At 63.1% G+C, this 25,937-nt stretch overlaps 7 protein-coding genes across 7 annotated transcripts; 4 read left to right on the top strand and 3 right to left on the bottom strand.

The window, feature by feature from the left end:
- Nucleotides 1–33: 33 nt before the first annotated feature.
- Nucleotides 34–944, top strand: V1510DRAFT_432113 (CWC16 protein; the record flags this gene model as incomplete). The annotated part of the gene is made up of 4 exons (XM_066935470.1): nt 34–40; nt 70–175; nt 205–214; nt 245–944. 4 exons carry the CDS (start codon nt 34–36, stop codon nt 866–868), a joined length of 747 nt encoding a protein of 248 aa, XP_066786769.1. The 3' UTR covers nt 869–944.
- A 1,139-nt stretch (nt 945–2,083) lies between these two features.
- On the bottom strand, nt 2,084–10,380 carry V1510DRAFT_408436 (uncharacterized protein; the record flags this gene model as incomplete). Its single annotated transcript, XM_066932450.1, has 4 exons — nt 2,084–2,214; nt 2,237–3,122; nt 3,528–4,637; nt 4,885–10,380. The coding sequence occupies 4 exons, from the start codon at nt 10,378–10,380 to the stop codon at nt 2,084–2,086; spliced, it is 7,623 nt and encodes a 2,540-aa protein (XP_066786768.1).
- Nucleotides 10,381–13,584: 3,204 nt separating this feature from the next.
- On the top strand, nt 13,585–19,937 carry V1510DRAFT_440608 (acyl transferase domain-containing protein; the record flags this gene model as incomplete). The annotated part of the gene is made up of 2 exons (XM_066935616.1): nt 13,585–14,416; nt 14,497–19,937. The coding sequence occupies 2 exons, from the start codon at nt 13,585–13,587 to the stop codon at nt 19,893–19,895; spliced, it is 6,231 nt and encodes a 2,076-aa protein (XP_066786767.1). The 3' UTR covers nt 19,896–19,937.
- Nucleotides 19,930–20,846, bottom strand: V1510DRAFT_423049 (uncharacterized protein). Its single transcript, XM_066934891.1, has 2 exons — nt 20,555–20,846; nt 19,930–20,522 (listed from the first exon to the last, which is right to left on the bottom strand). Exons 1-2 carry the CDS (start codon nt 20,823–20,825, stop codon nt 19,981–19,983), a joined length of 813 nt encoding a protein of 270 aa, XP_066786766.1. The 5' UTR covers nt 20,826–20,846; the 3' UTR covers nt 19,930–19,980.
- On the top strand, nt 20,841–22,937 carry V1510DRAFT_278712 (P-loop containing nucleoside triphosphate hydrolase protein). Its single transcript, XM_066930620.1, has 2 exons — nt 20,841–21,191; nt 21,223–22,937. Exons 1-2 carry the CDS (start codon nt 20,886–20,888, stop codon nt 22,732–22,734), a joined length of 1,818 nt encoding a protein of 605 aa, XP_066786765.1. The 5' UTR covers nt 20,841–20,885; the 3' UTR covers nt 22,735–22,937.
- V1510DRAFT_440602 (uncharacterized protein) lies at nt 22,770–23,695 on the bottom strand (the record flags this gene model as incomplete). The annotated part of the gene is made up of 4 exons (XM_066935615.1): nt 23,613–23,695; nt 23,303–23,537; nt 23,168–23,273; nt 22,770–23,137 (listed from the first exon to the last, which is right to left on the bottom strand). The coding sequence occupies exons 1-4, from the start codon at nt 23,615–23,617 to the stop codon at nt 22,770–22,772; spliced, it is 714 nt and encodes a 237-aa protein (XP_066786764.1). The 5' UTR covers nt 23,618–23,695.
- Nucleotides 23,696–23,743: 48 nt separating this feature from the next.
- V1510DRAFT_423041 (phosphoribosyltransferase-like protein) lies at nt 23,744–25,711 on the top strand. Its single transcript, XM_066934890.1, has 3 exons — nt 23,744–24,180; nt 24,213–24,284; nt 24,316–25,711. Exons 1-3 carry the CDS (start codon nt 23,922–23,924, stop codon nt 25,242–25,244), a joined length of 1,260 nt encoding a protein of 419 aa, XP_066786763.1. The 5' UTR covers nt 23,744–23,921; the 3' UTR covers nt 25,245–25,711.
- The last annotated feature ends 226 nt before the right edge of the window (nt 25,712–25,937 follow it).

Raw genomic sequence — 25,937 nt, 5'->3', positions numbered from 1 at the left:
GTCGTCCGGCGCCCGCTCCCTCCCCGGCCCCCAATGCAAGGTACGTCGCCGCCGGGCCCGCTGACCCAGGCTTCAACAAGTACTACCCCCCCGACTACGACGGCAAGACCAGCGTCAACAAGCTCGCCGGCAAGCACCATGCCCTCGGCAGCCGCGCGTCCAAGCTCAAGGATGGGTAAGTCGCCGCCGGGCCCGCTGACGCAGGATCCTGATCGTACGTCCGCCCGCCGCGCCGCTGACCTAGACCCGCTTCGAGCTGCCGTTCGACGTCTGGTGCGACCAGTGCGCCGCGCTGGTCGCCCAGGGCACCCGCTTCAACGCCGAGAAGTCCAAGGTGGGCGCGTACTTCTCGACGCCGATCTTCCGGTTCCGCATGAAATGCCACCTCTGCGCGAACCACTACGAGATCGAGACCGACCCGCAGAACACCCGGTACAGGGTGGTGTCGGGCGCGCGCGCCAAGGTCGTTGACTACGACGGCGACAAGATCGGCGCCATCAAGGTCGAGTCCCTGCACGCGCGCGCGCCGGAGATCGACCCGGCCACGGGCGAGGCCGTGGCGCCGGACGCGTTTGCGAGCGTCGAGAAGGCCGCGGCCGACAAGCGCGACCAGGCCGCGCGCTCCGAGCGGCTGGCCGAGCTCTACGAGCACAACCGCAAGCACTGGGAAGACCCGTACGCGCGCAACCAGCAGCTGCGCCGCTCCCTGCGCACCGCCAAAAAGACCGAGCGCGAGGCGCAGTCGGCGGCTGACGGCCAGGAGTGGCGTCTCGCCAAGATCCGCAAGCACCAGGCGGACGGCGGCCGCCACGCCGCGCCCACCCGGCTCGCGCGCCTGCTGGACAAGGCACGCGGCGGACGCCCGTAGCGCTGGCGCAGGGCGTGGGCCGGGGCGGGGTGGGCGGCGAGTCTACGGAAGGCGGCCGGCCTGCGGCGGGCGTGGGTGGTGTAACGTGAGCCGCACGGAGTGCGGCTTGGGTGCGCGCCGACTGCCCGCAGGGCAGCCCCCCTCGACGGAGTCGCCGCCGGAGGCTGCTGTGGCGGTGCGCGAGCCTCCGGCGGGGGGGCCCGCGGGGGGGGGGGGGGCCGGGGGGGGGGGGGGGGGGGGGGGGGGGGGGCCCCCGGGGGGCGCCGGGGGCTGTTGGGGGCCCCCCCCCCCCCCGCCGGCCCCCGCGCGGGTTTTCCGGCTCCGGCGCGCCCCGAGCGCGCCTCCCGCGCCGCCCCCCGGGCCCCCCCCCGCGGGCGGCTCGCCCGCCGGCCGCGCATCGAGCCTCCGGCGGCGACTCCGTCGAGGGTGGCTGCCCCGCGGGCAGGTCGACAATGGGCTGGCGGCAACGGCCTGGGGTCCGTGCGGCTATATGCCGCACGCCGTGCGGCTCTCTGCCGGAGGCAGCTACCCTCGACGGAGTCGCCGCCGGAGGCTCGCCCACCGGCCACGCATCGAGCCTCCGGCGGCGACTCCGTCGAGGGTGGCTGCCCTGCGGGCAGGTCGAGAATGGGCTGGCGGCAACAGCCTGGGGTCCGTGCGGCTATATGCCGCACGCTGTGCGGCTCCTGCCGAAGGCAGCTACCCTCGACGGAGTCGCCGCCGGAGGCTCGCCAACGGCTGTGAACAAGCCTCAGGCGGCGACTCCGTCGAGTACGCTGTCCTGCGGGCGCCGCGCGCCTGTCGCGCGCCTCTGGCTGAGGTTCGCGGGCGTGAGAGCAGGGGCGGTTATGAGCCGCACGACGTGCGGCGCAACAGCTACCCGACCCCCGCTCCGGCGCAGCAAAGCTGGCCGGCGACAGCTGCGAGACCGTCGGGCCGGTGGCCCGGTGAGACCGCGCCCGGTGACCCGGTGAGACCGTGACGACACCCAGTGAGACCCGGGGCCGAGACTGCGACCGTGATGAGGGGACTAGTGCGTCGCGTGGACAAAAATGCTAAGTACGGAAATCGAGTTTATTGCGAAGCCACGAAGAGTCGACTCGACAGACCGAATCACCGACTCCGCTCGGCAGCTGAGACATACGCGACGGCACCAGACCGGCGCAACAGTCCGCAGTCCGGATCGCCGATGGCCCGGATCGCCGACGGCCCGGATCAGATGGCTGGTGCAGACGTCGAGAAAGCCTCGGGCGAGAATGCGGCCTCGATCCTGAAATCGCAGCCTTCGCTGGCAGTGGCTGCGGCCACGCTGAAGCGCGAGACAGCGCCGGGACCGGCGTCGGCGGCTGTGGTGGCCGCCGTGCTCACGCACACGGTGCCGGACTTCTCGGACGCCCTTTGGACGGCAGACGGCGCCACGGTCCTGGAGCTCGTTCTGGCCGCGCTGGCGTCGGTGACCGGGCTCAACGGGATCGCCGTGCAGCTGCGCAGCGCGCCGGCCCGCGGTAAGCCGCTGCTGCGGCTGCTGGCGGCCGTGCTGCGGCCGGGGATCGTGGCCAAAGTGCACACGCAGTGCGGCGGCAACGGCGCCCGCTGGAGAGACGCCATCGCGCTCTTGGGCGGCGGCCGGCTGCTGGCGGCCGCGGCCGAGGCGTGCGCGGCCGTCGGCGGCGGCACGTGGGCGTGGACCGGCGACGGCGCGGCATACGCCCGGTTCCTGGCGGCCGAGATCGCGGTCGCGGCGGTGCCGCTGCCGGACCTTGCGCGACTGACAGCGCGCGCGCTGCACCTCGGCGCACCGCGCGACCTGCTGCGGCCGCTGCTGGCCACGCCGGCGGCCGTCGCCCGGCTGCAGGCGGTGTCGCGCGAGCTGACGCTGGCCGAGGATATGGCGCTGACGACGGCGCTGGTGCGGTTTCTGGACGACGACCTTCTGGCCGCCACCGCGTCCGCCCGGCAGATCTCGGCGGCCGCGTTCCTGCTCGACGGGTTTGTGCTGCACCGGGACGCGGTCGTGCGCCAGCTGCTGGCCGGGTCGGGCGGCCCGGCAGTCCGCCGGGTGCTGGTGGCCGTCGCTGCCGGCCGCGGCTGGCACGACTCCACCTTTGACCGCATCTTTGTGCCGTGGGCCGACAAGCTGGCCGTGCGCACGACGCCGCTGCCCCGCAAAGACGCCCAGACCGAGGCGCTGCTGCTGCTGCTGGCGCGGCGCAGCGACGCCGCCGTGGCCGCGCTCGCGCACTCGGCCGTCTACCTGGCGGCCGTCTCAAACCACCTCGAGACCGCGTCCGCGCGCGTGCGCACGATGGGCATGGCCGTGGCCGAGGCCGTCAGCGCGCGCGCGGGCGGCCCGCCGCTGGCGTTCGACGCGTCGGACGAGCTCGAGCGCTGGCGGGCGCTGGCTGCCGTCCGCGACGAGCCGCACGACGACTTTGCCGCGCTCAGCATCAAGCCCGCGCCCGCGCCGGCCGTCGCGCTCGCCCGGCCTGCGCGCCCGGCCGCGCTGCCCGCCGCGCCCCACGACAGCGACGACTCGGACGAGGAGGACGACTTTGTGCCGTTCACGCTCGACGACTCGGAGGACTCGGACGACGACCCCACAGCCATCTCCCGCAACCGGCCCACCGTGCCCGTCTACGTGCGCGAGCTTGTGGCGTACCTGACCGACGACCAGTCGTTCGAGAAGCAGAAACTGGCGCTGACGCACGCGGCGCCGCTGATCGCCCGCAAACGCGGCTACGGCTCCGAGGTCCGGGCGGCCGCTGCCCAGCTCGCGGGCGTCCTGGCCGGCCTCCACGACAAGTACGAGATGGCAGACTTTGACCTGCTCAAGACGCGCGCCATGGCGGCGCTTCTGCTGGCCGCGCCGGACGTTGTCGGGCCGCTCTTGGCCCGCGCGGCCACCGTCGGCGACCTCTCGCTCCAGCAGAAACTGCTCGTGCTCTCGGCGATCTCGGCGGCCGGCCTCTCGTTCGACGCCGGCGACGCGCTCGACACCGCCGTCGACCTCTCGACGTCGTTTCCGTCCCAGCAGCTGCCCGAAGACGTGCGTGGCCGCTGGCTCGCCGACGCCGGCTCCAACGACATCAAACGGCTGCACGCGACCGCTCTGGCCTCCATCACCGACCGCGCCGAGCAGTTCCTGGGCTCCTCCACGGCCCTGGAGCCCGCCAGCAGCGCTGTCTCGGCGCCTGCCGCCGGGCGGGTGCTGTGGATGTCCAAGCGGCTGCAGACGACGTCGGCCGCGACCAACAAGCTCCTGGCCAAGTACGACAACGGCCGCACGGCTTCGGACGAGAAGATCGCGTACGCCAAGGTCGTCGCCGCCGACGTCTTCCTTCCGCTGGCCGCGCAGTACGGGCCGCTCTGCAACGTGCCGTACTCGACCGGCGACATCCTGCGCGGCCACTACGTGCGCACCCTGGCCATGATTGTCCACGCCACCGGCGTGCTGTCTCCAGACCAGCGCGACATGACGGACGAGCTCTGGCGGATAGTGCTCGGGTCGGTCTCGCGGACGTCGCTGGCCGGCGGCTCTGGCGACGCGTCGATCCTCGACGCGGTCCTCATGGCCGTCGTGGTCATCCTCAACGTCACGTCCGAGGACTTTCTCGTCGACACGTGGCCGCGCCAGCTCGTCGACATGCGCAACTACCTCGGCCAGACCTGGGAAGCCATCCCCGACGAGAACACGCGGTCGCTGGCCGCCGGCGTCCTCGTCCGGCTGTCCGACATCGCCGACCGGCGGCAGCGCAAGCTGGTCGGCGAGCTGCTCGGCACAGACTGGCCGTGAATGTTTGTATATAATATATAGATTGGCTAGACGTATATATAAAGAATGTGAAGCAATTACAAAGTACAACCTACATTGGCACCGGGTACCAAAAAAAGGGACAAAATTAAAGGATCATTAGCTGTTACATCCACCCTGTGGTTTTTCCTCTCCTGCCATCGAGCACTTAGTACTCCGCAATCGCGACGGCGACCGCCTGGAACTCGCTGTGGCTGATGCTGACCTTGACCTCCTTGACGCTGGCGTTGTCGGCGGCGTCCTTGGCGTCGCCGTGCAGGACGACCTGGGGCGCGCCGGTGGCCGACGAGCGCACGATCTCGATCGACTTGAGCGGCGCGCCGGCACCCTTGCTCGACACGCCCAGAGCCTTGAACACAGCCTCCTTGGCCGACCAGGTGCCGCAGAACGACGCCTTGGGGTCGGCCGCCTTCAGGCAGTACTCCTGCTCGGCCGCGGTGAAGTTGCGGTCCAGGAACGTCTGGTTGTCGATGTTGATCGCCTCGAGCGACTCGACGTCGACGCCGACGTTCGACCCGCCCGGCGCAGTCACGGTCGACACCATCTTCGACAGCACCTCCTCGGTCTGCTTCTCGGCCGGCGTCTGCGCAGCCGCGGGCTTGTCCAGGTACGCGTACGTGTTGGTCTTCTTGTCGACCGACGTGCGCATCAGCGGGTCCAGGTACACAACGCCCTCCTGCTCCTTGGTGTAGGGCGGGTCGTTCTTGGCCACGAACATCGTGTTGGTGGCCATCGCGTTGTGCGTGTACCGGTACGCCTTGTGGTAACGCGTCTCCACGCGCGCCTTGTAGCTCTCGTACGTGGCCTTGTCGAGCGTGGCAAACAGGTAGTCCGAGTTGATCACGATCGCCTGCGCGCCCTTCTGGCCGAAACCGAACGACGTCACCGACACGGCCTTGATACCGTCCGTCTGGATGCTGCGGCTGGGGTACAGGATGTAGTCGAACTGCTCCAGGTTCTTGTCGACGTTGTCCGCATTGCGGTTGCCGGGCACGATGCCGGTGTTGAGGATCTGCAGCGCACCGTTCAGCATCCACGCGCCGGCAGCACCCTTCGGGTGACCGGTCAGGTACTTCTGGAACACGCCCAGCAGCGGGTTGCCGCGCGTGCGGCCCAGGTGCTCCATCATCGACGACAGCGTCAGCGACTCGTTCTTGTCGTTGGCCATCGTCGACGTGCCGTGGAACGACGCCACGCCGAGGTCGTCGACCGTCAGGTTCCACACGGCGAGCGCACCGCGGATCGGCGAGATTCTCGGGTCCTTCTTGTAGAACTCGTTGCCCCACAGACCAAGAGCCTCCTTCTCCTGGCGGGCGGCCTCGTCGTCCAGGTGCGCAATGCGCTCCTTCAGGTACTCCTTCTCGTCGAACTCCTCCTTGTACTGCGACTTCATCGCCGTCACCTCCTCCTGCAGATACATCAGCTCAGACTCAGTCCACTCGCGGATCTGCTTCTTGCGCTGCTCCAGCTGGCGGCGACGGTACTTGATGTCAAGCAGCGGCGACGGGAACTTGTTGGCGTTGTTCTCGCGCGCCGTGGTCAGAATACCACGACCAGGAGCCGGCACCGACCGGCCGATCTTGTCGGTAGCAGTCGACGTCATGCCGACGATACCGTAGATCGGAACACCCATGTCGAGCGCGAGCTTGGCAGTCATGATCAGCTGAATACCAGCGCCCTGCGACTCCATGAAACCGGCACGCGTCGTCGTCGTCGGACGCGACATCTCGCCGGGAGTGCGACCGTGAGCAGCCTCCTCCTCGGAGTTGCTCGTGGCCTTCATGTTGGCGAACTCGTTCGATCCCTCCTCCTGGAAATCGTCGTAGCCACCAACCAGACACACCTTGGCCTTGCCCATGATGATGGTCTCGTAACCGATGTCGACCGACTCGATCGACGTCGCACACGCACCGACGGGAGTCTTGATCGGACCCGACGACGACAGCAGCAGCATGTTGACCCAAGCCGACATCGTGTTAACGAACGACTCCTGCAGAATATCCTTCTGCACCGGCTTGTCCATGAAGCGGTCCTTGTACATGCCACGCAGAGCGCTCTGGCCACCGACACCGGAACCGGTGCAGTTTCCGAGCTCCGAGACGTGAATGTACTTGTAGAACTCATAGGGATCGGTGACACCGGCCGCCAGTAGAGTCTCCACGGTACACACGAGCACGTACAAGGTGATGGGGTCAACCTGGTTGATCGTGCCCTCGTCGATACCGTAGCGGCGGGCGTCCCAGCCAGTCGGGATCTGTCCAGCCACCAGGCGGTCAAACTTCATCGCCTTCGGGATGTAGAGCGTGGCACCCTTGAGGAAGCGCACAGTCCACTGACCGCTCTCGGGGATCTCGAAGATCTCGACCTTGTCGCCCTGCTCACGCAGGAACTCCTGGGCGGTCTCCTTCGAGGCCTCGAACGGCTCGAGGTCGTGCTCGACAATGACCTCCTGAAGCAGCTGCTTCTTGGTAGGGTCATAGCCGTTGAACAGTTCCGACTCAATGAGGCGGATACCCGAGTGCTCAAGGATGTGCTTCTCGTACTTGGCCTTGACATCAACGTCGTCGACAGCGTCGCCAGTCTTGGTGTCAACCCAGCCCGAGTACATCTTGCCCTTGAGCTGGCCGTTGTGGTGCTTGATCAGACCCATAATCCAGGCCATCTCGATGCATCCCTCGAGCGAGAACGAGCCAAAGGCCTCCATCTCCCAACGGGTACGCGAGTTACCCCAGGGACCGACCTCGGCGAAACCAGTCACGACAACGACCTTCTCGAGGTCGACCATGCCGCGCAGGTCCGAGAGAGCCTCAAACTCGTTGTAGTCACGCAGAGTCGGGAACTCGAACTTCAAGTTCGCACGCGGCTGCACGGTAACCTTCTTGTGCAGACGCTCAGCCTCAGCGCCGTTCACAACCTGAAACTCGATAGCGGTTTCCGCGGCAACAGCGCGGCGAATCTCCGAGGTCTCGAGCAGCTCCTTGCGGATGCTAGTCGAGATGTCCTTCAGGTTGGGAATGTACTGCATGCCGCCGTTCAGGTCAGCCCAGACGGGCTCCATCTGGCACAGGTTGACGATGGCAGGCGACATCAGACCAAGGATGTTGAAGGCCATCTCCTGCTGAGAGAAGGTACGGACACCAAGCTTCTCAATGCCCTCAGCAATAAGGTTGTTCTGGTTCATGAGACCAGTGCCACGAGTCCAGCCGATAATGGTACCGCAGATAGTAAGGAACGAGCCCCACGACTCAGAGTACCATCTCTTGAACAGAGTCTCGAGACCAATCTTCGACTCTGAGTACAGACCGTCAGAGCCGAACAGACCGTGGTTCGGCGACATCGGCAGGATGACCTGTGCCGGACGAGTCTCATAGCCATGGGCTGCCTTCTGAGTCTTGACAGCACCAAGCATTCTGAGAAGGTTGGTCAACATGATACGGTGAGCAAGCTCGGACTTCGAGTCGATGTTGTCGATCTCACGGCCATTCTCGGGGATAGCCGCGAAAGGAATGATGTAGTCGAGGTCCCATCCTAGCTCCTCCTTGCCATTGCCATAGATGTAGTTGATCAGCGCATCAACGTCCTGCTTCGAACCCTGGTTGAAAGGAACGACAATCAGAGTTGAGCCAGTGGCACCGTACTTCGTATAGATGGCCTGGTAGTACTCCGTGACCTCCTTGGAGTAGCGAGAGGTGGTCACGACAACCTTAGCACCGCCCGAAAGCAGACCCTGCAGGACAGCGGCACCGATCGAGCCGGCGCCGACACCTGTCATCAGGGCGTACTTGTCCTTGAAGCTAACACCAGACTTGGCCGCCTGCTCGAGGCAGTCAAGGTACGTGCTAGTCAGAGCATGGTTGTACTCCCATCCGTGCGCCTCCTCCTTCTTGAGGTGCAGGAAGGGAATAGTCTCAGTGTACTTCTTCACGACCTTGCCGTGCTTCTTCGAACGCTTCGGCGAAGACGAGACATTCTCCGAGACGTTGCCGAAGCTCAGCGACTGGATGACATCCTCATACAGGGTCTTGATCTGCAGCTTGGATGTCTTGCTGAGCTTCTGCTGCTGGCGGATAATCTTGTAGATCTTGCTCAGGTCCGAGTGAAGCTTCGTGCGGCTTCTGTTCTCGGTAATCTTGCCACCACCGGCCATCTGCTTGACGTATTGCTCAAGCTTGCGGACCGATGGCCGGATGACCTCCTCAACCTTGATGTTGCCGGCCTCATCGATCTTCGTCTGAGGGGCGGTCGGGTACATGACATCTTTGTAAACAGGCTCGACTCCGAGGGCGTCCTTGCAGTTGTTGATGAGCTGCTGACCGAGCTGCTTGGCCAGAGTGTAGGTGCCACCGCGAGCGTCGGGGCAGTGGTCGATGTGGTACTGCATGAACTCCAACAGAGTCGGGTTGGATCTGTTCATGAGCAAAATGCACTGAGACACGATCTCACGGTCGATGACCGAGAGCTTGCCGAAGATGATATCGTAGTACATGGAGAGGGCATCTTGTCTAGCCCAGTTCCACGACGAGTCGTAAACACGCGCCTTAAGGGGCGAGAAAACCGGGGCAATGCCAGCGGCGTAGATGTCGCCGTGCTCAGCAACCCACAGGTCCAGCTGGGCCTGCAGGGCAGCAGAGACGTCCTGCTCCTTGACGAACGACTTGTCTCCCGAACGCAAGTCGACCTTCAGGTAGCGAGCAAAGAGCTCCATCTGCTGCTTGACCAGGTTGGTCTGATCCTTGGTGAGCTCCTCAAACGCAGCCGAGTCGATAGCAACACCACCCGAGCCACCTGAGCCACCCGAGGAGGCACCGGCGGAAAGCGAAATGCCAGCAGTAGCAGCGTACTTGGTAGCCATGCTGTCGAGGTAGGCCTTGGCCTCGACGTCCGAGGGCAGACGAGCCGCGGGCTCAGCAGTGACTGCAAGCAACAGAACCGCGTCCTGGCGGCCAGGTCCCAGACCGTATCTGTCCTGCAGGTATTTCCGGGCCGACGTCATGTTGAAACCACCCGGCATCTTGGATGAGATGAGACGACCCACAAGCGAGGTCGAGTGCTTGCCGAGCTGGCCATTAAAATTGTTGCTCTGGATGGCCGCTCCCAGGTCATCGAGCGGGGTCTCTTCGGGCTTCTCGGGGGTCGAACCGAACTCCTTGCCAAGATCACCGAGGATCTCATTCTGGAGAGTAGACTTGCCGCCTACCAGATCCTTGATGGCCTTTGTGAGCGGCACCTGGTCCATGGGCTTCTTCAGCTTCTGTGCAACAATGACTTGAACGACGGTGACAGCCTTTACGGGCTCATCAGCCATCTGCTCGACCGGACCCGAGGGCGCCGGGGCGGCCGCGACCGGGGCGGCAGCAGCAGCAGCGGTAGCAGCAGCGGCAGGGGCGGCCTCGGTTGCGGCCGGAGCCGCCTCAGCGGCGGGCTCAGCTGTGTAGTAGATTTCCTTTGCATCCTTGGAATAGCACAGAACCTGACGCTGTAGACTCAGAGCAGCGTCATAGGCTTCGTACTTGGCCTTCAGGGTCCGCTGGGCCATGCCCGCGAGCGTCGGCGAAGGGCCAATCTCGACTAATCGCTCCGACTTGAACTCCTGAAGAATGACATCCTGCGTCTCGATCCAGCGCACAGGCGAGGCAAATTGGTAGGCCAAAAGCTCGATGAGGAGGATGTGAGCCAATTCCTGCTCAGTTTCGGGACGCATGATCAATACTGTGCGTGATAGACGGAGGAGGAAGAGGGAGCAGGAGGGCACACGGGAATATAGGAGATGAAGAGCTTTTGAGCAACCGAAAAAATAAAAGAGAGGAGGGAAGGGAAGTAAGAAAAGGAACCGGCGCGGAAGCGGAAGCGCAAAGCAGATAGACAAGCAAACTGCCGAAGATCAGTTGCTTGGGTTCACAATTATTATTTTTTGTCGTAAGTATTAGTAAATTGGGTTGGATTTTTTGGGTTGATTTTGGTGGGATTCTTGGTGCATTGGCGAGGTCCTGTCAGGTCCGCTGCTGGTGACCCAAACGCCTCAAAAATTGTAGACTCAGAGTACCTGCATGTGGCAGTGCACACATACAATTTTATTAGCAAATACGTGATTCGCCTGGTATATACGCCTCAGCCTTTTTTTGGGGTACCATCGGAGAAAATTTACTTTACCGTTCCGGGTGTGTCGCTCGCCCGAGCAGTAGACGGTGTACGCAAGTACGTATAGCCACACACCTAACGGCGTTTGGACTAGCCGGGGCGCTACCAACTCTAACCATTCTACTTCGCCTTGCACAATTTGTATTCAACAAATACAGATGTGCGAGCACACTGCAAGTGGAAAAGCGACGATCCGCTCAAACCAAGCAAGGCAACGCAGTTGGCTACGTGGTTTTTTTCCCGCAGTGGTTAGCTTAGTTATGGTAACACGTATGGAATACATGAAATAGGCATAGACCTGAGATCGGACGCAGGCGGAACCCCAAAGTGCCCGACCAGCGCGGAGTGACACCGGGGCACTTTGACAAACTTGCAAGGGTCAGGGCCGGAGCGGACTCGGACACGTTCCGGGACCGAGTGCGTGTGGTCGGCACGGATAATTTCGTAAAGGCCCTTTTCTCACTGGGTCCCCACGAGCTACCGTTGGGGCAACTTGGTGTCAGCGCGTGAGGAGATAGTAAGATTTGTCTGGCCGCACACGAGCACCAGTATTGACAGCCACAAAATGCATGTCTTCCGTGAAGAGGGGCGCCAAATCGATGCCGGTCATGTCTGTTAATAGCCATCGATGTGTCGTGATTGTGCCCCAGCATGCTGCGGCTCCGGTCATCCGCCGGTCAGTAGTCGGCGACCGTGCGGGCTACGCAGCCACAGTCTCGTCCACCCTCGGACCGCACACGCCGGCACAGTGAACTTGCTTCTAGCTAGGAGGTGGCGGCGCGCGAACCTTGGATCAATTACTGGACCTGGCCGTATACCTGTAGATCGTTACGGCGATGCAGCCGCGCTCATGTCGTTGTAGATAGTACGCCACAGGCACCGGCTGTGCCGATCACGATACAATGCTGCCATCGCACAGCACTAATAGACATCATCCTGTCAGCTCAATTGCGTGTAAATCATTGGACTAAAATTCGCATGTATAATTGTCCGCAAAACAGAATGGCCGAGAGTGACCGCTCAACCAGCCTTTAATGGTAGTCACTGCCTGCATGCCCCAAACCTATATGCTGGCCTGATCCTACTGAGCGGAATCAGCATTGTTTGATAGGTGGTCTTGGCACTCCGGCACCGTTGTGGTGGACCAGGTGCCGAGGTTGGGACTGACGCGAGACTGCCGCACGCCCAACACGAACAGGGCGCGGTTTGTTTGCTATCAGCTGGCCCCTCTGCTACAGTTTGTGCGGCTATTGTGTAGATCGACAAGATCTTAAATCCAGTAGCGGACACTTTTACCGACACGTCCGCTTGCAATCAGCGTGACGACGCGTCATAACGGGCGGTACTGGGCGGCTGATACTAAGTAGATGCATGCAACACTGCATTATTCTGGGGACCGCTGTGCGGTATCCAATTTATGCACTGGGGCATGTTGGACGATGGGGTACCTGCACGCTGGGGCTTTCGCGCGTCATGAGTGCAATATTTTTTTTTATCGAGCAGGGGCTGGTGCCGAAGTCCAGGACAGGCCATAATTACGACAGCCGCAGATAACCGTCAGAATGGTGTATGTGTAGACCAGGAACAGCCCAAACAAACGGAGCCGAAGCTGACTCAATCGCGTAGGCCGCATTGATGGGGAGTGTAAGGTCTTCTGCAGCTTGAGGCCACTACGTCCGGATAGCTGTTGGGCTGGCAAAACGCCGGAGTCTGGCCGATTTAGCTGCGTGCGGGGGTCAGCGTTGATCCGGTTGACCGGGCGGACGCCGACGAGCGCGTGCGCGTAAAGCGGCCGTTGCTCGGGCGGCCGTCGACAAGCATGGCTAGGAAACTCGCCACGCACACCGTTGCAATGCTCCGGGCTTGCTCCGTCGTGTATTCAAGACAGTGCTCAACAGAGGGTCCAAACAACCGGGCGCAGTGGCCACGATTAGATAACGTTAGACAGTCGCCGCCGGCGTGGAAGCCGTGCGAAGCACTGCCACCAGCTTGGGTCACCGCGTCGTTGGGGCGCCCCTGAGGCGAAGGCCCGGCATGGAGGACCGGGGGCGCAATAGAGTTCAGTCACGTGATAAAGGAACGGCTCGCATATTTTGTTGTGTTGTGTTGGGGTAATGCACATAAGTGTCTCTCTGCGTGAAACATATGCGCAGGCACCCGACTTCAGACGGCAGCGCCGGCGGTCTGCGCGATGCAGCTGGTAGCTGCATGACATGTTGAGAGCTAATGCTTTTGAGTACTGTGTCCGGATTGTTTTAGAATGGCAGCTATTCGCCGTCCGGAGAGACTTGTGCCCCAATATGCGTTAAGGCGGCATCGATGCATGCAAGTATGTAGCAAGCAGCGTTGGGAGTCCTGGACCCAGGCGGACCTGCAGCGGACACAGTCAGCGAAAGGTCGTAGTTGGGGTGGTCCTAGCCGGACCTATACGGACCCAAAGAGAGTTTCACCAAAAGAGTGCTGTGGCTAGTAAACCGGTTTGCACATTTCGGGGAACAATTAAACTTTACCCTGATTAGACACGCCTTCCAACAATCGCGACGGCCGTAATTTTTTTAGACTCCGGAGCTCTGCTTGATACTCGCTTTCCAGGCCCTACGATCACTCTCCAGCTGTTGTCTGCGATCCGAATTCTCTTTTCTTCCGCCATTCTTCCGCTTTTCTTCCCTTCCTTCCTTCCCTTTTTTCCGTTCCACAATTCCTTCACCAGTTCCCCCGTGCACACCCTCCCTCTCATACTCGCGACATAGTTCATTCTCAAAACACGATGTACGGAGGATCTGAGACTGGTGCGGTCACTCCACACTCGGCGTCGTCGCTGCGGCCGCTGACGGTGTCGTTTGGATCGCTGGAGCACCCTTTCTTCGTGTCGAGCACGATGTATGTGTCCACGATGCAGCTCCGCGACCAGTTTCTCAGCACGCTGCCGCCGGCGCCGGCGGCCGACGCAGAGGAAATCGAGGACCCGGAAATCCCGGCTTCCACCGCTGAGCTGGTTGCTCGTTTCTTGGAGTTCATTGTTAAACAGGTCGAACTGAACCCGACTCACTACGACGACGTCCTGACTGTCGTCCTGAAAGATTTCGAGGCGCAGTGCCTGCGCGGTAACGAAGTTCACGTCCTGGCAGCATCGCTGCCGGGCCTCACTGGCAACCGCCAAAATGTCATCAGAGCGTACTACGCTGCGCGGTTAGCCGCCAACAGACCTATTAAGGCCCACGAGTCGGCCTTGTTCAGAACCGTTGCCGAAGGCAATGCCTCGGTATACGCTATCTTCGGTGGCCAGGGAAACATCGAGGAGTACTTTGACGAGCTCCGTGAGGTCTACTCGCTGTACAACGGCCTCGTCTCGGAGTTTGTCCAGTTCTGTGCATCCAAGCTTACTGTTCTTGCCAAGGACGAGCGGACTGCTAAGGTTTACTCGAATGGCCTTGATGTCATGCGTTGGCTCGGCGAGCCTGAGTCGACGCCTGATCTCGACTACCTGGTGTCGGCCCCCGTCAGTCTGCCCCTCATTGGTTTGACCCAGCTTACTCACTATGCGGCTACTTGCGCTGTCCTCGGCAAAACGCCCGGCGAGCTGAGAACTTCGCTGTCTGGTAAGTCGGTGATTACCCCTGTGCTTGCGCTGCTCCAGTACAGTGGATCTATTGCAATTGAGTTACTAATTCTCGCTTAGGTACTACCGGTCACTCACAGGGCGTCATCACTGCCGCGGCTGTTTCTGCGGCCGACTCGTGGGAGTCGTTCTACGAGATCGCCGACAAGACTCTGCAGATTCTGTTCTGGATTGGTTGCCGGTCACAGCAGGTCTATCCTAGAACCTCGCTTACCCCGACGGTTCTGCAGGACTCGGTTGAGGAGGGTGAGGGAAAGCCCACTCCTATGCTTTCTGTCCGCGACCTGACGCGGGCGCAGGTTCAGAAGCACGTTGACGCTACCAACACGCATTTGCCCACTGAGAAGCATGTATACATCTCGCTTGTCAACGGTGCACGCAACATGGTCGTTACTGGACCGTCGCAATCCTTGTACGGTCTGAACCTGTCGCTGCGCAAGTCGCGTGCGCCGACTGGTCTTGAGCAGAACAGAGTTCCGTACTCGCAGCGCAAGCTGAAGTTCTCGAACAGATTCCTGCCCATTACGGCTCCTTTCCACTCACCTTACCTTGAGGACGCCTACAGCCTTATTCTCGAGGATGTCAAAGATATCGTCATCAAGCCGTCCGACCTGGCTATCCCTGTCTACGACACCTTCGACGGCCACGACATCCGTGACACCTCGGCTGTTGAGGACTCTGAGGTTGTCCCCAGACTTGTCAAGCTCGTGACCTCGCTTCCGGTCAACTGGGAGATTGCGACCTCGTTCACGGCCACTCATATTCTGGACTTTGGTCCTGGTGGTGTCTCCGGCCTCGGTGTTCTCACCCACCGCAATAAGGATGGTACCGGTGTTCGCACTATCCTGGCTGGTGCCCTTGAGGGCACTCTTCCGGAGCTTGGCTACAAGCCGGAGCTGTTTGACCGTGAAGAGGGCGCGGTCAAGTTTGCTATTGACTGGGTTAAGGAGTTTGCTCCTAAGCTCGTGAAGGCTGGAAAGAAGACTTTCGTGGACACCAAGTTCTCCAGACTTTTGGGTCAGGCTCCTATCATGGTCCCTGGTATGACCCCGACGACCGTCCCAGCCGACTTCGTCGCCGCGACCATGAACGCTGGCTACCACATTGAGCTGGGCGGTGGTGGTTACTTCAGCGCTGAGGCGATGACCAAGGCTCTGCAGGCGATTGAGAAGGACATCTACCCTGGTGCTGGTATCACCATCAACCTGATCTACGTGAACCCGCGTGCCATGAACTGGGCTATTCCTCTTATCAAGAAGCTACGCTCGGAGGGTGTGCCCATCCAGGGCCTCACTATCGGAGCCGGCGTCCCTTCCATCGAGGTTGCTAACGAGTACATTACTGAACTCGGCCTTAAGCACCTCGGTCTGAAGCCTGGTTCGACTGACGCTATCCAGCAGGTCATCAACATTGCTCAGGCCAACCCGACCTTCCCTATCATCCTTCAGTGGACTGGTGGTCGCGGCGGTGGTCATCACTCGTTTGAGGACTTCCACGCTCCCATGCTTCAGATGTACAGCAAGATTCGCCGTTACTCCAACATCATTCTTGTCGCCGGTTCTGGATTTGGTGGTTCAGAGGACACCTACCCATACCTGACGGGTCAGTGGGCGTTGAAGTACGACCACCCGCCGATGCCGTTTGACGGTATCATGCTTGGCTCCAGAATGATGACCGCCAAGGAGGCTCACACTTCGCCTGGTGCCAAGAAGGCCATCCTTGATGCGCCTGGTGTGGACGACCTTCAGTGGGAGCAGACTTACAATCGCCCCACGGGTGGTATCATCACTGTCCTGTCGGAGATGGGTGAACCGATTCACAAGATCGCCACTCGTGGTGTTATCTTCTGGAAGGAGATGGACAACACCATCTTCAGCCTGCCCAAGGCCAAGCGTCTGCCTGCTCTGCTGGCCAAGAAGGACTACATCATCAAGAAGCTTAACGCCGACTTCCAGAAGACCTGGTTCGGTCGCAATGCCAACGGCGAGTCTGTCGACGTCGAGGACATGACCTACAGCCAGATTGTCGACCGCCTGGTCGAACTGATGTTTGTCAAGGCTGAGGGCCGCTGGATCGACGCCTCGCTCCGTAACATGACTGGCGACTTTATCCGTCGTATTGAGGAGCGTTTCACTCGTTCCACGGGCAAGGCTTCGCTTCTGCAGTCGTACGCTCAGCTTGATCAGCCCTTCGAGACTATCGAGAACGTTCTGTCGACTTACCCCGAGGCCAAGGTTCAGCTGATCAATGCTCAGGACAAGGAGTTTTTCCTGATGCTGACGATGAGACGTGGCCAGAAGCCGGTGCCGTTCGTGCCGGTTCTTGATGACAACTTCGAGTTCTACTTCAAGAAGGACTCTCTGTGGCAGTCTGAGGACCTGACCGCTGTTGTCGGTGCCGATGTTCAGCGTACCTGTATTCTGCAGGGACCTGTTGCCGTCAAGTACACCACTGCCATTGACGAGCCTATCAAGGATATTCTGGATGGTATTCACGAGGCTCACATTAAGTCTCTCACGGCTGATGTGTACGGTGGCGACGAGTCCGCTATTCCCACGTCGGAGTACTTCGGCGGAAAGGACATTGTCTCAGTCGAGGAGACTCTGGTGAACCAGTCGTCCATCACGGCTGTGTCGGAGCCTGGCAAGACTGTTTACAAGCTCCGCTCCAGCGGTCCTTTGCCTGAGGCTGACGACTGGCTTCGTCTCCTTGGTGGTGAGAAGCTCGGCTGGCGTCACGCTCTGTTCACTTCGGACATCTTTGTTCAGGACAAGAAGTACCTGTCGAACCCTCTGAAGCGTGTGTTTGCTCCGTCGAGCGGCATCAAGGTTGAGATCTTCAACCCTGAGGACGTTGAGAAGACCCGCATTGTGGTGCACGAGACCATCAATGGCAAGGATGTCGTCGTTATCGACACCAAGAAGGTCGACGATGTCATCGAGATGATCCTCTACGACGACAGAACGTTTGAGGGTGTCCCTGTTGGCATGACCCTGCAGTTCACCTACAACCCCGCGGTCGGTTTTGCGCCAATCCACGAGGTTATGGAGGGTCGCAACCTCCGCATCAAGGAGTTCTACTGGAAGCTGTGGTTCGGCAGCAACGAGCCTTACCCGTACAACCTTAAGGTCGACCAGGAGATTGACGGCGGTGATGGTTCCATCACTGGCCAGGGCATCGCTGACTTCGTCTACGCTGTTGGCAACAACGGCGAGGCCTTTGTTGACCGTCCTGGTAAGACTACCTACGCTCCTATGGACTACGCCATTGTGGTCAGCTGGAAGGCTATCATCCAGGCACTGTTCGCCAAGGAGATTGACGGCGACCTGCTGCGCCTGGTCCACCTGTCAAACTCGTTTAAGATGTTGCCTGGTGCTGAGCCCCTGAAGAAGGGTATGGTTGCCAAGACTACTGCCAAGATCAACGCGATCTTGAACCAGGAGTCTGGCAAGATGGTCGAGGTGAGCGGTGTTGTCACCAGCGAAGGCAAGCCGATTATCGAGATCACCAGCCAGTTCCTTTACCGTGGCAACTACACCGACTTCGAGAACACGTTCCAGCACAAGTCGGAGCTGCCGATGCAGATCTCGCTCAAGTCGTCGAAGGATGTCTCGATCCTCAGATCCAAGGAGTGGTTCGAGCTGAACGACCCTACCATTGAGCTGCTTGGCCAGACCCTGACGTTCCGTCTGCACACGACTGTCAGATACAAGAACAAGACGGTGTTCCAGTCGGTCAAGACTACTGGCCAGATTCTGCTTGAGCTGCCGTCCAAGGAGGTCATCCAGGTGGGCTCGGTCGACTACGAGGTCGAGCAGTCGCACGGAAACCCTGTGATCGACTACCTGCAGCGCAACGGTAGCACGATTGAGCAGCCGATCCTGTTTGAGAACAGCATCCCGCTGAACGGCAGCACGGAGCTTGTTTACCGCGCTCCGGCGTCGAACGAGGGTTACGCGCGTGTGTCGGGTGACTACAACCCGATCCACGTTTCACGCGTTTTTGCGGCGTACGCGAACTTGAAGGGCAACATCACGCACGGCATGTTTTCATCGGCTGCCGTGCGTAGCCTGGTGGAGACGTGGGCTGCGGAGAACAACATCAACCGGGTCCGTGGTTTCACCTGCCAGTTCGTCGGCATGGTTCTGCCCAACGACAACATCGAGACCAAGCTGCAGCACGTCGGCATGATTGCTGGTCGCAAGATCATCAAGGTGGAGACGTACAACAAGGACACGGAGGAGCCTGTCCTGATTGGCGAGGCTGAGGTTGAGCAGCCGGTGTCGACGTACATCTTCACTGGCCAGGGTTCGCAGGAGCAGGGCATGGGCATGGACCTGTACGAGTCGTCGCCGGTGGCGCGTGAGGTCTGGGACCGCGCTGACCGCCACTTCATGAACAACTACGGCTTCTCGATTGTGAACATCGTGAAGAACAACCCGAAGGAGTTCACGGTGCACTTTGGTGGCCCGCGCGGCAAGGCGATTCGCCACAACTACACGTCGATGATCTTCGAGTCGGTGGATGCCGATGGCAACCTCAAGTCGGAGAAAATCTTCAAGGGCATCACGGACACCACGACGTCGTACACGTTCAAGTCTCCGACGGGTCTGCTGTCGGCCACGCAGTTCACGCAGCCGGCGCTGACGCTGATGGAGAAGGCTTCGTTCGAGGACATGAAGGCCAAGGGGCTGGTGCCTGCGGACTGCACGTACGCCGGCCACTCGCTGGGAGAGTACTCGGCGCTGGCGGCGCTGGGCGACGTTATGCCGATCGAGAGCTTGGTCGACGTTGTGTTCTACCGTGGCATGACGATGCAGGTGGCCGTCCCCCGCGACTCGCTGGGCCGGTCGAACTACGGCATGTGCGCAGTGAACCCGAGCCGTATCTCGAAGACGTTCAACGACGCCGCGCTGCGGTACATTGTGGACCACATCTCGGCGCAGACGCAGTGGCTCCTGGAGATCGTGAACTACAACGTCGAGAACTCGCAGTACGTGACTGCGGGTGATCTCCGTGCGCTGGACTCCCTGACGAACGTGCTCAACTTCATGAAGATCCAGAAGATTGACCTGGACAAGCTGATGAACACGCTGTCGATGGAGGAGGTCAAGGAGCAGCTGTCGGAGATCGTCGAGGAGATCGCCAAGAAGTCGGAGGCCAAGCCGCAGCCGATCGACCTGGAGCGCGGTTTCGCCACGATCCCGCTCAAGGGCATCTCGGTGCCGTTCCACTCGTCGTACCTGCGCAGCGGCGTCAAGCCGTTCAACCGCTTCCTGCTCAAGAAGCTGCCGCAGCAGGCCGTCAAGCCGGCGAACCTGATCGGCAAGTACATCCCCAACCTGACGGCCAAGCCGTTCAGCATCTCGAAGGAGTACTTCCAGGAGGTCTACGACCTCACGGGCTCGGCCAAGATCCGCAGCATTCTCGACAACTGGGAGAAGTACGAGGCGGCCTAGGCGCACAATCCTAGAGCGATGTCTAATATCTGTTTCGCTACGCTACCATAATTTTGTTTGATTTAATGAAAGGTGTAATACAACCCTAACGCCGGCGCCAGTGCATCGCCAGGTCGTTGACCGAGAGCCACCAGGCCGTGTTTGTAGAGAGCGCGTCGTCGAACCGCTCGCGCGCCCAGACCTCGGCCGGGCCGGCCGGGAGGTCTGCGTCGTTGGCGCGGGCGAGCGCGATCGCGTGCTTGAGCGACGGGTACTTTGTGTTGACGTCTTCGGCGAGCTTGTTCTCGTACTGGATGATGTCGTTGCCGAGGATCCACCGCGCCGAGATCGACATGAGCTGGTCCATGAGAAAGATTGGGCCGTGGGGGACGTAGAAGAGCGTGGACGCCGGGTCGAGGTCGATGTCCTTGACGACGGCGAGGTCGAGCCTGGCAAAGACAGCGAGGTCGCCCTCGACAAAGTCGGGGTCCCACAGCGTGATGCCAGACCGGGGGACGTCGAGCCGGTCGGCCAGCAGGAACAGGATCGCCATCTGGAACCGCGAGATGTCGATTTCGGACGGCCGGCCGAGGGCCAGACACCGCAGCGAGCTGATCTTCTGGCCGCCGATGGTCGCCGCGACCGAGGCTGGCGTTAGCAGCACTCCCCCACACACGTACCGAGCATCTTGGTCGCAAACCGCGACGGCTCCAGGATCGTCTGCTTCTTGGCGATGTCCTGGGCGTGGTCCTCCGGCGTTTTCTCCTGGTACACAAGCTTGTTGTTGCGTTTCCGGCGGTTCTTTTTGCTGCGCACGACCGTGAAGTCCGCGGCCGAGAGGTTGTCGGGGTTTCCGGGGTCGACCTCCATGGCTGCGAGCAATTGACCGGCGGTAGCGGTCGAGTCGGTCGGCCGGCAAAAAAAAGCAAGTCGGCGACGGTTACCCTGCATCACGAGAATTTTCAGATCAGACGCGACACGAGACGACCAGACCAACCAGCGAGCCCAAGCATGAGTGCAGCAGGCTGGACGCGCGTGCGCGTGTCCGTGTGGCACAGTCCATTGACGGGCGGCGCGGTCGGCCGGCGCGGATGGGCGATCAGCGAACGCGGCCGGTGCGGTCGGTATGGCCGGCCAACGGCCGCCCAAATGTGCCCTTCTACGAGCCCGGCAGGCCCCAGCTGGACGCCAGCAGCCGCGCGGACGTACGTCGGACGGCGGCGGCCGCAGATCCCGGCGTCCGAGCCGGTGGTGCGTGCGCAGCCGCTCGAATCAAGCGAGCGGCCTCGCCGCGACCGGGCCGGCAAACTCTTCTCGGTAAGTGGCCAGGCGGCCGCGCTGACGGCAGCGGTTCAACATCCGGCCAGCGGTGCTCGAGAACCTGGCCAGGCGGTTCCCCCACGTGAGGCACACGACGGCGGTGCAGACGCGCATGCTGGCCAACTTCCAGGACCAGACCTCGCTGGTGGCCAAAGCCCCGCCCGGCTCTGGCAAGTCGCTGGCGCTGGCGCTGTGGCTGCTGTGCGCGCCGCGGCTGCGGCGGCCGCTGGCCGGCACCACGAGCGTGCTGCTCGTGCCGACCAAGGAGCTCGCGTTCCAGTACGTGGACTGGATCGCCGGCCTCCTCGGCGACGCGCCGATCGCGCTGCCCCAGGTCGTCCAGGTGGTGTACCGCGGCCCGGCGGCCGTCGAGCAGGCGCAGATCGCGACGCTGCGGACGCACCCCGCGCCGCACATCCTGGTGGCGACGCCGGCGCGGCTGCTGGACATTCTGGCGTCGGCCGACCGGGACGCGGTCCAGCTCGAGCACATCAACACCCTGGCCGTGGACGAGGCCGACGCGGTCGTGCGGCCGCTGGCGTCGGACGCCAGCAAGCGCGAGGTGCGCCAGTACCGCCAGCACCCGCCGGCCGGCCACCGGCTGATCGACCACATGGTGCGGGCGCGGCGTGTGGCGCTGACCCGGGCCGGCGTGTATGTGCCACTGCAGTTTGTGGCGGTGTCGGCGCTGCTGAACTCGCGGCTGCGCCGGTTCTGCGAGCTCATGAAGTGGACCACGCCGGAGCTGCACACGGACGTGTACGGCCTGGGCGGCCGGCAGAGCTGGGCCGTGGCCGACACCGAGTTCTGCTGCGTGGTCTACGACCCGGCGGCCGAGACGCTGGCCGATCTGGACGCGGCCGCGCTGTACGCGTACGACGGGCCGGACCCGGCCTGGCTGGCCGGCCAGACGCGGTCCGTGGCCGAGCAGGTGGCCGACGCGGGCGCGGCACGCGCGGCCAAGGCCGCGCCGGCCGGCTTCGCCACCGGCCCGGGCCACGTCGACTACGAGTACGTGGTGGCCGTGGCGCGCGTGCACGGCATCGACTTTGTCAAGCGCGGGCTGGTCGTGATCCCGCCGTCGGCGTCGCGGTCGGCCGTGGTCGACTGCCTGCGCGACTTTGGCATCTCGGCGGCCGTGCTGCAGCTGTCGGCGCCGCAGACGCTGGCCTCGGACGAGTTCGGGCCGGTCGACCTGCGGACGCTGTTTGCGGACGACGCCGAGAACGCGGCCGCGCCGGACCTGGTGGTCGCGCACGCGCCGCAGGTCCGCGGCCTGGACCTGCCCGGCCTGCGCCGGGTGTACGTGCTGGCGGCCGAGACGCTGGACACGGCCAAGGAGCTGGTCGCGCTCGGCGGCCGCTGCAAGCCCGCCACGGCGGCAGGCGCGCCGGCCGAGCTTGCGGTGGGCGACCGCGGCCGCGTCTACGTGGTCGGCCTGGCCAACGGCCGGTGGCCGGCGCAGCGCGAGGCCATCGTCGACATGTTTGACAAGCTGCAGATCCCGCTCGAGCGGTTCCTGGACCGCCGGTACGAGTAGTGTACATACGCCGGCAACGGCCTGTAAATAGCATTTCACCTGTACGGCGACCGCGCGGCGTAGTCGGCCGGCGACCGCGCCCGCGCCGGCGACCGCGGCGACCGCGGCGACCGCGCTGCCCGCGCCGGCGACCGCCCGTACGACTCGCGCCGCCGGTAGTACGGGCTCGGCGACCGCGACGCCGGCCGGTACGTGTCGCGCATGCGCCCGCCGAAGCGGCCGCCGCGGCCGCGGCCGCGCGGCGCGTCGTTGAACCGGCGGCGGGGCGGCGACGGCTGCCGGCGCGGCGGCCCGACGCGGATCTGGGCGCCGTCGATGTAGCCGTCGTTCATGCGCGCGGTCGCCGTCCGGGCGGCGTCCGGCTCGGCGTAGTCGATGTAGCAGACGCCGCGGTTGGTGTGGGCTGCGTCAGCAGGCCCCGGCGGCTACGTACTCTGCGGGTTCATCGGAAAGTCGATGGCCGCGATCTCGCCGTAGGCGCCGAAGATCTCGTGCACATGGTCCTCCAGCACGTTCTTGGTGAGCCGCTCGACCATGATCTGTGTCAGCGCGTCCGGCAGGGCCGTACCTTGGTCGCCGGCGGCGTGGGCGAGCGCGAGTACGACCGCGACCGCGACCGCGACCGCGACGAGTACGACCGCGACGAGTACGACCGCGAGCGCGTCCGCGAGCGCGATCCATCCGGCGAACGCGTTCCGCCGCGCGCCGGCCGCGACTCGGAGCGCGACCGGCCGCGCGGCGACTCATCACGCGACCGCGGCCGGCCGCGGCCGGCGTCCGAGAGGGGGCTGTCGGATCTGGCCCTGGCGGTCAGTCAGGCCGCGGCGGCGGGCGCCCGGACGCGCCGCACGCGTCCGGGCACGGCGGCGGCCACGTACATCATTCTCACGCGTTCCTGCAGCGTTCTGGGCCTGCCTGCGCGCTGATCGCTCGGTTTTCTCTGCCGGAGCGTGCGGGCGGGGGGGAGGGCGGGCAGAAGCGAAGGGGTTTCGCATAAGCGTCGTGCCACAACGCAGCTGTGGCACACGGCGCACAGCGCGCGGGACCTGTGCTCGCTCACCTCCGGATCTCCAACGGTCAAAATTTTCACGCCCCGGACACCGTCGACGGACACTCGCGCGCACTCCACGCACCGCACAGACGCCCGCGGGCCCCAGAAGCAGCAGGCAAGGGTAATTGAGAGCACGATGCGGAAATCCAAGGTGTTTATCGGGTCGTCGCACCCCGAGTTCGGCCAGATGGTGTGCGACCGGCTGGGGGTGCAGCCCGCCGCGGTGACGCTGCAAAAGTTCGCCAACGGCGAGACGTCGGTCTCGATCGGGGAGTCGATCCGGGACGAGGACTGCTACATCGTGCAGAGCGGGTCGTCCCGGGTCAACGACCACATCATGGAGCTGCTGATCATGATCTCGGCGTGCCGGGGCGGGTCGGCCAACAAGATCACGGGCAAGTGGGCGCAGGCGCGGCGCTGACGGCAGCGGTCATCCCGTACTTTCCGTACTCGAAGCAGTCCAAGATGAAGCGGCACCGGGGCGCGATCGCCGCGCGGAGTACGTGGGCGCGGGGGCGGGGCTGACGCAGTGCTGGCCAACCTGCTGACGATGGCCGGGGCGGACCACATCATCACGATGGACCTGCACGCGTCGCAGATGCAGGGCTTCTTCACCAAGCCGGTGGACAACCTGTACGCGACGCCGACGCTGGCGCGGTGGATCCGGCACAACATCGAGGACTGGCGGGACGCGGTCGTGGTGTCCAAGAACCCGGGCGGCACGAAGCGGGTGACGGCGCTCGCGGACGCGCTGAAGATCAACTTTGCGATGATCAACACGGACAAGCGGCGGCGGAACGCGTGGCCGGTGTCGCGCGCGCCCACGGCCGCGGTGACCGCGGCCGGCTCGGAGGAGGACGAGTCCGGCGACGGCTCCGAGACGCTCTCGCTCTCGGCCGTGCGCATCGCGCGCGTGGTGCAGGGCCACGTCGTCGACGACGACTACGAGGGCCCGGAGGACACGTCCGACGAGCACGCGGACGACGTCATGCGCTCGTCGGTCTACTCGCTCACGTCCAACCTCGACCACGCCCTCGGCGGCACCATCGACGCCGCGGTCTCGGACGACGAGGACGACGAGCTGCACGCCCAGGAGAAGATGATCACGCTCGTCGGCGACGTGCGCGACCGCACGGCCATCATCATCGACGACATGATCGACCGCGCGTCGTCCTTCATCGCCGCGGCCGAGCACTGCCGCAAGAACTGCGGCGCCCGCAAGGTCTACGTCATCGCCACCCACGGCGTCTTTGCCGACAGCTGCCTGGCCGACATGGAGTCGTCCAAGTGCATCGACCACATCGTCGTCACCAACACCTTCCCGATCACCCCGGCCCAGCGCGCGTCCTCGCGCAAGCTGACCGTCATCGACATCTCGCCAATCTTCGCCGAGTGCATCCGCCGCAACCACTACGGCGAGAGCATCTCGACCCTCTTTGATCACCTCATGACCGTCTGACCGGTCCAATTCCACGTGTTATGCCTTTGCTATGTTGCCCACCGCCGCAGCCGACACTAGCGGCTATATTAGAAAATTTTCCGCACCCTTTCTCCTCACCAGCGATGCAGTCTTTGGGCTGCAGGGCACACTTGCTTCTACAAGTTGCTGCCTTAACGGAGCGCTGGCAGATTGACGCCGCTTGCGGCACGAGATTGTTAAAGGCAGGGCCTCGCAATCGCCTTTAGCTAGGCGTCTGGGGGTCCTGTAAGAAACCCTTCTCACACGCCTTTGGCCGTAGACGCACGGCGCGCTGGGCGCTGCCAGATACGCCAACGGTGGCCACTAGTGCCCAGAGCTGTTGCTCGCTTAGCCAGCGATCGAACCACGTACGCCGCTGGGCCACGCGGACTCCCAGCCGCCGCGTGACGGGTGACAACCACGGGGCACCGCTGCGGTTGTGTGACGGCGCGGCGGCGGGGCGGGGCGGGCGGCGCGCCGCACGCGATGCGGCTGCGTACGCGGGTGGCGCAGCGTGCCTCCGGCGGCGACTCCGTCGAGGGTAGCTGCCCTGCGGGCAGGCGGCTATATGCGGCTATATGCTGCCTGCCGCAGGCAGCACCCTCGACGGAGTCGCCGCCCGGGGGGGGGTGGCCGGGGGGGGCGCCCGCGGCGGCCGCGGCGCGGGGGGGGGGCCGGGGGGCCCGCCCCGAC

Source organism: Dipodascopsis tothii (assembly GCF_038497935.1).
Source record: "Dipodascopsis tothii strain CBS 759.85 unplaced genomic scaffold V1510scaffold_42, whole genome shotgun sequence".
Lineage (NCBI taxonomy): Eukaryota > Fungi > Ascomycota > Lipomycetes > Lipomycetales > Lipomycetaceae > Neoaidaea > Neoaidaea tothii.
This window is presented reverse-complemented; position numbering and strand designations above follow the sequence as displayed.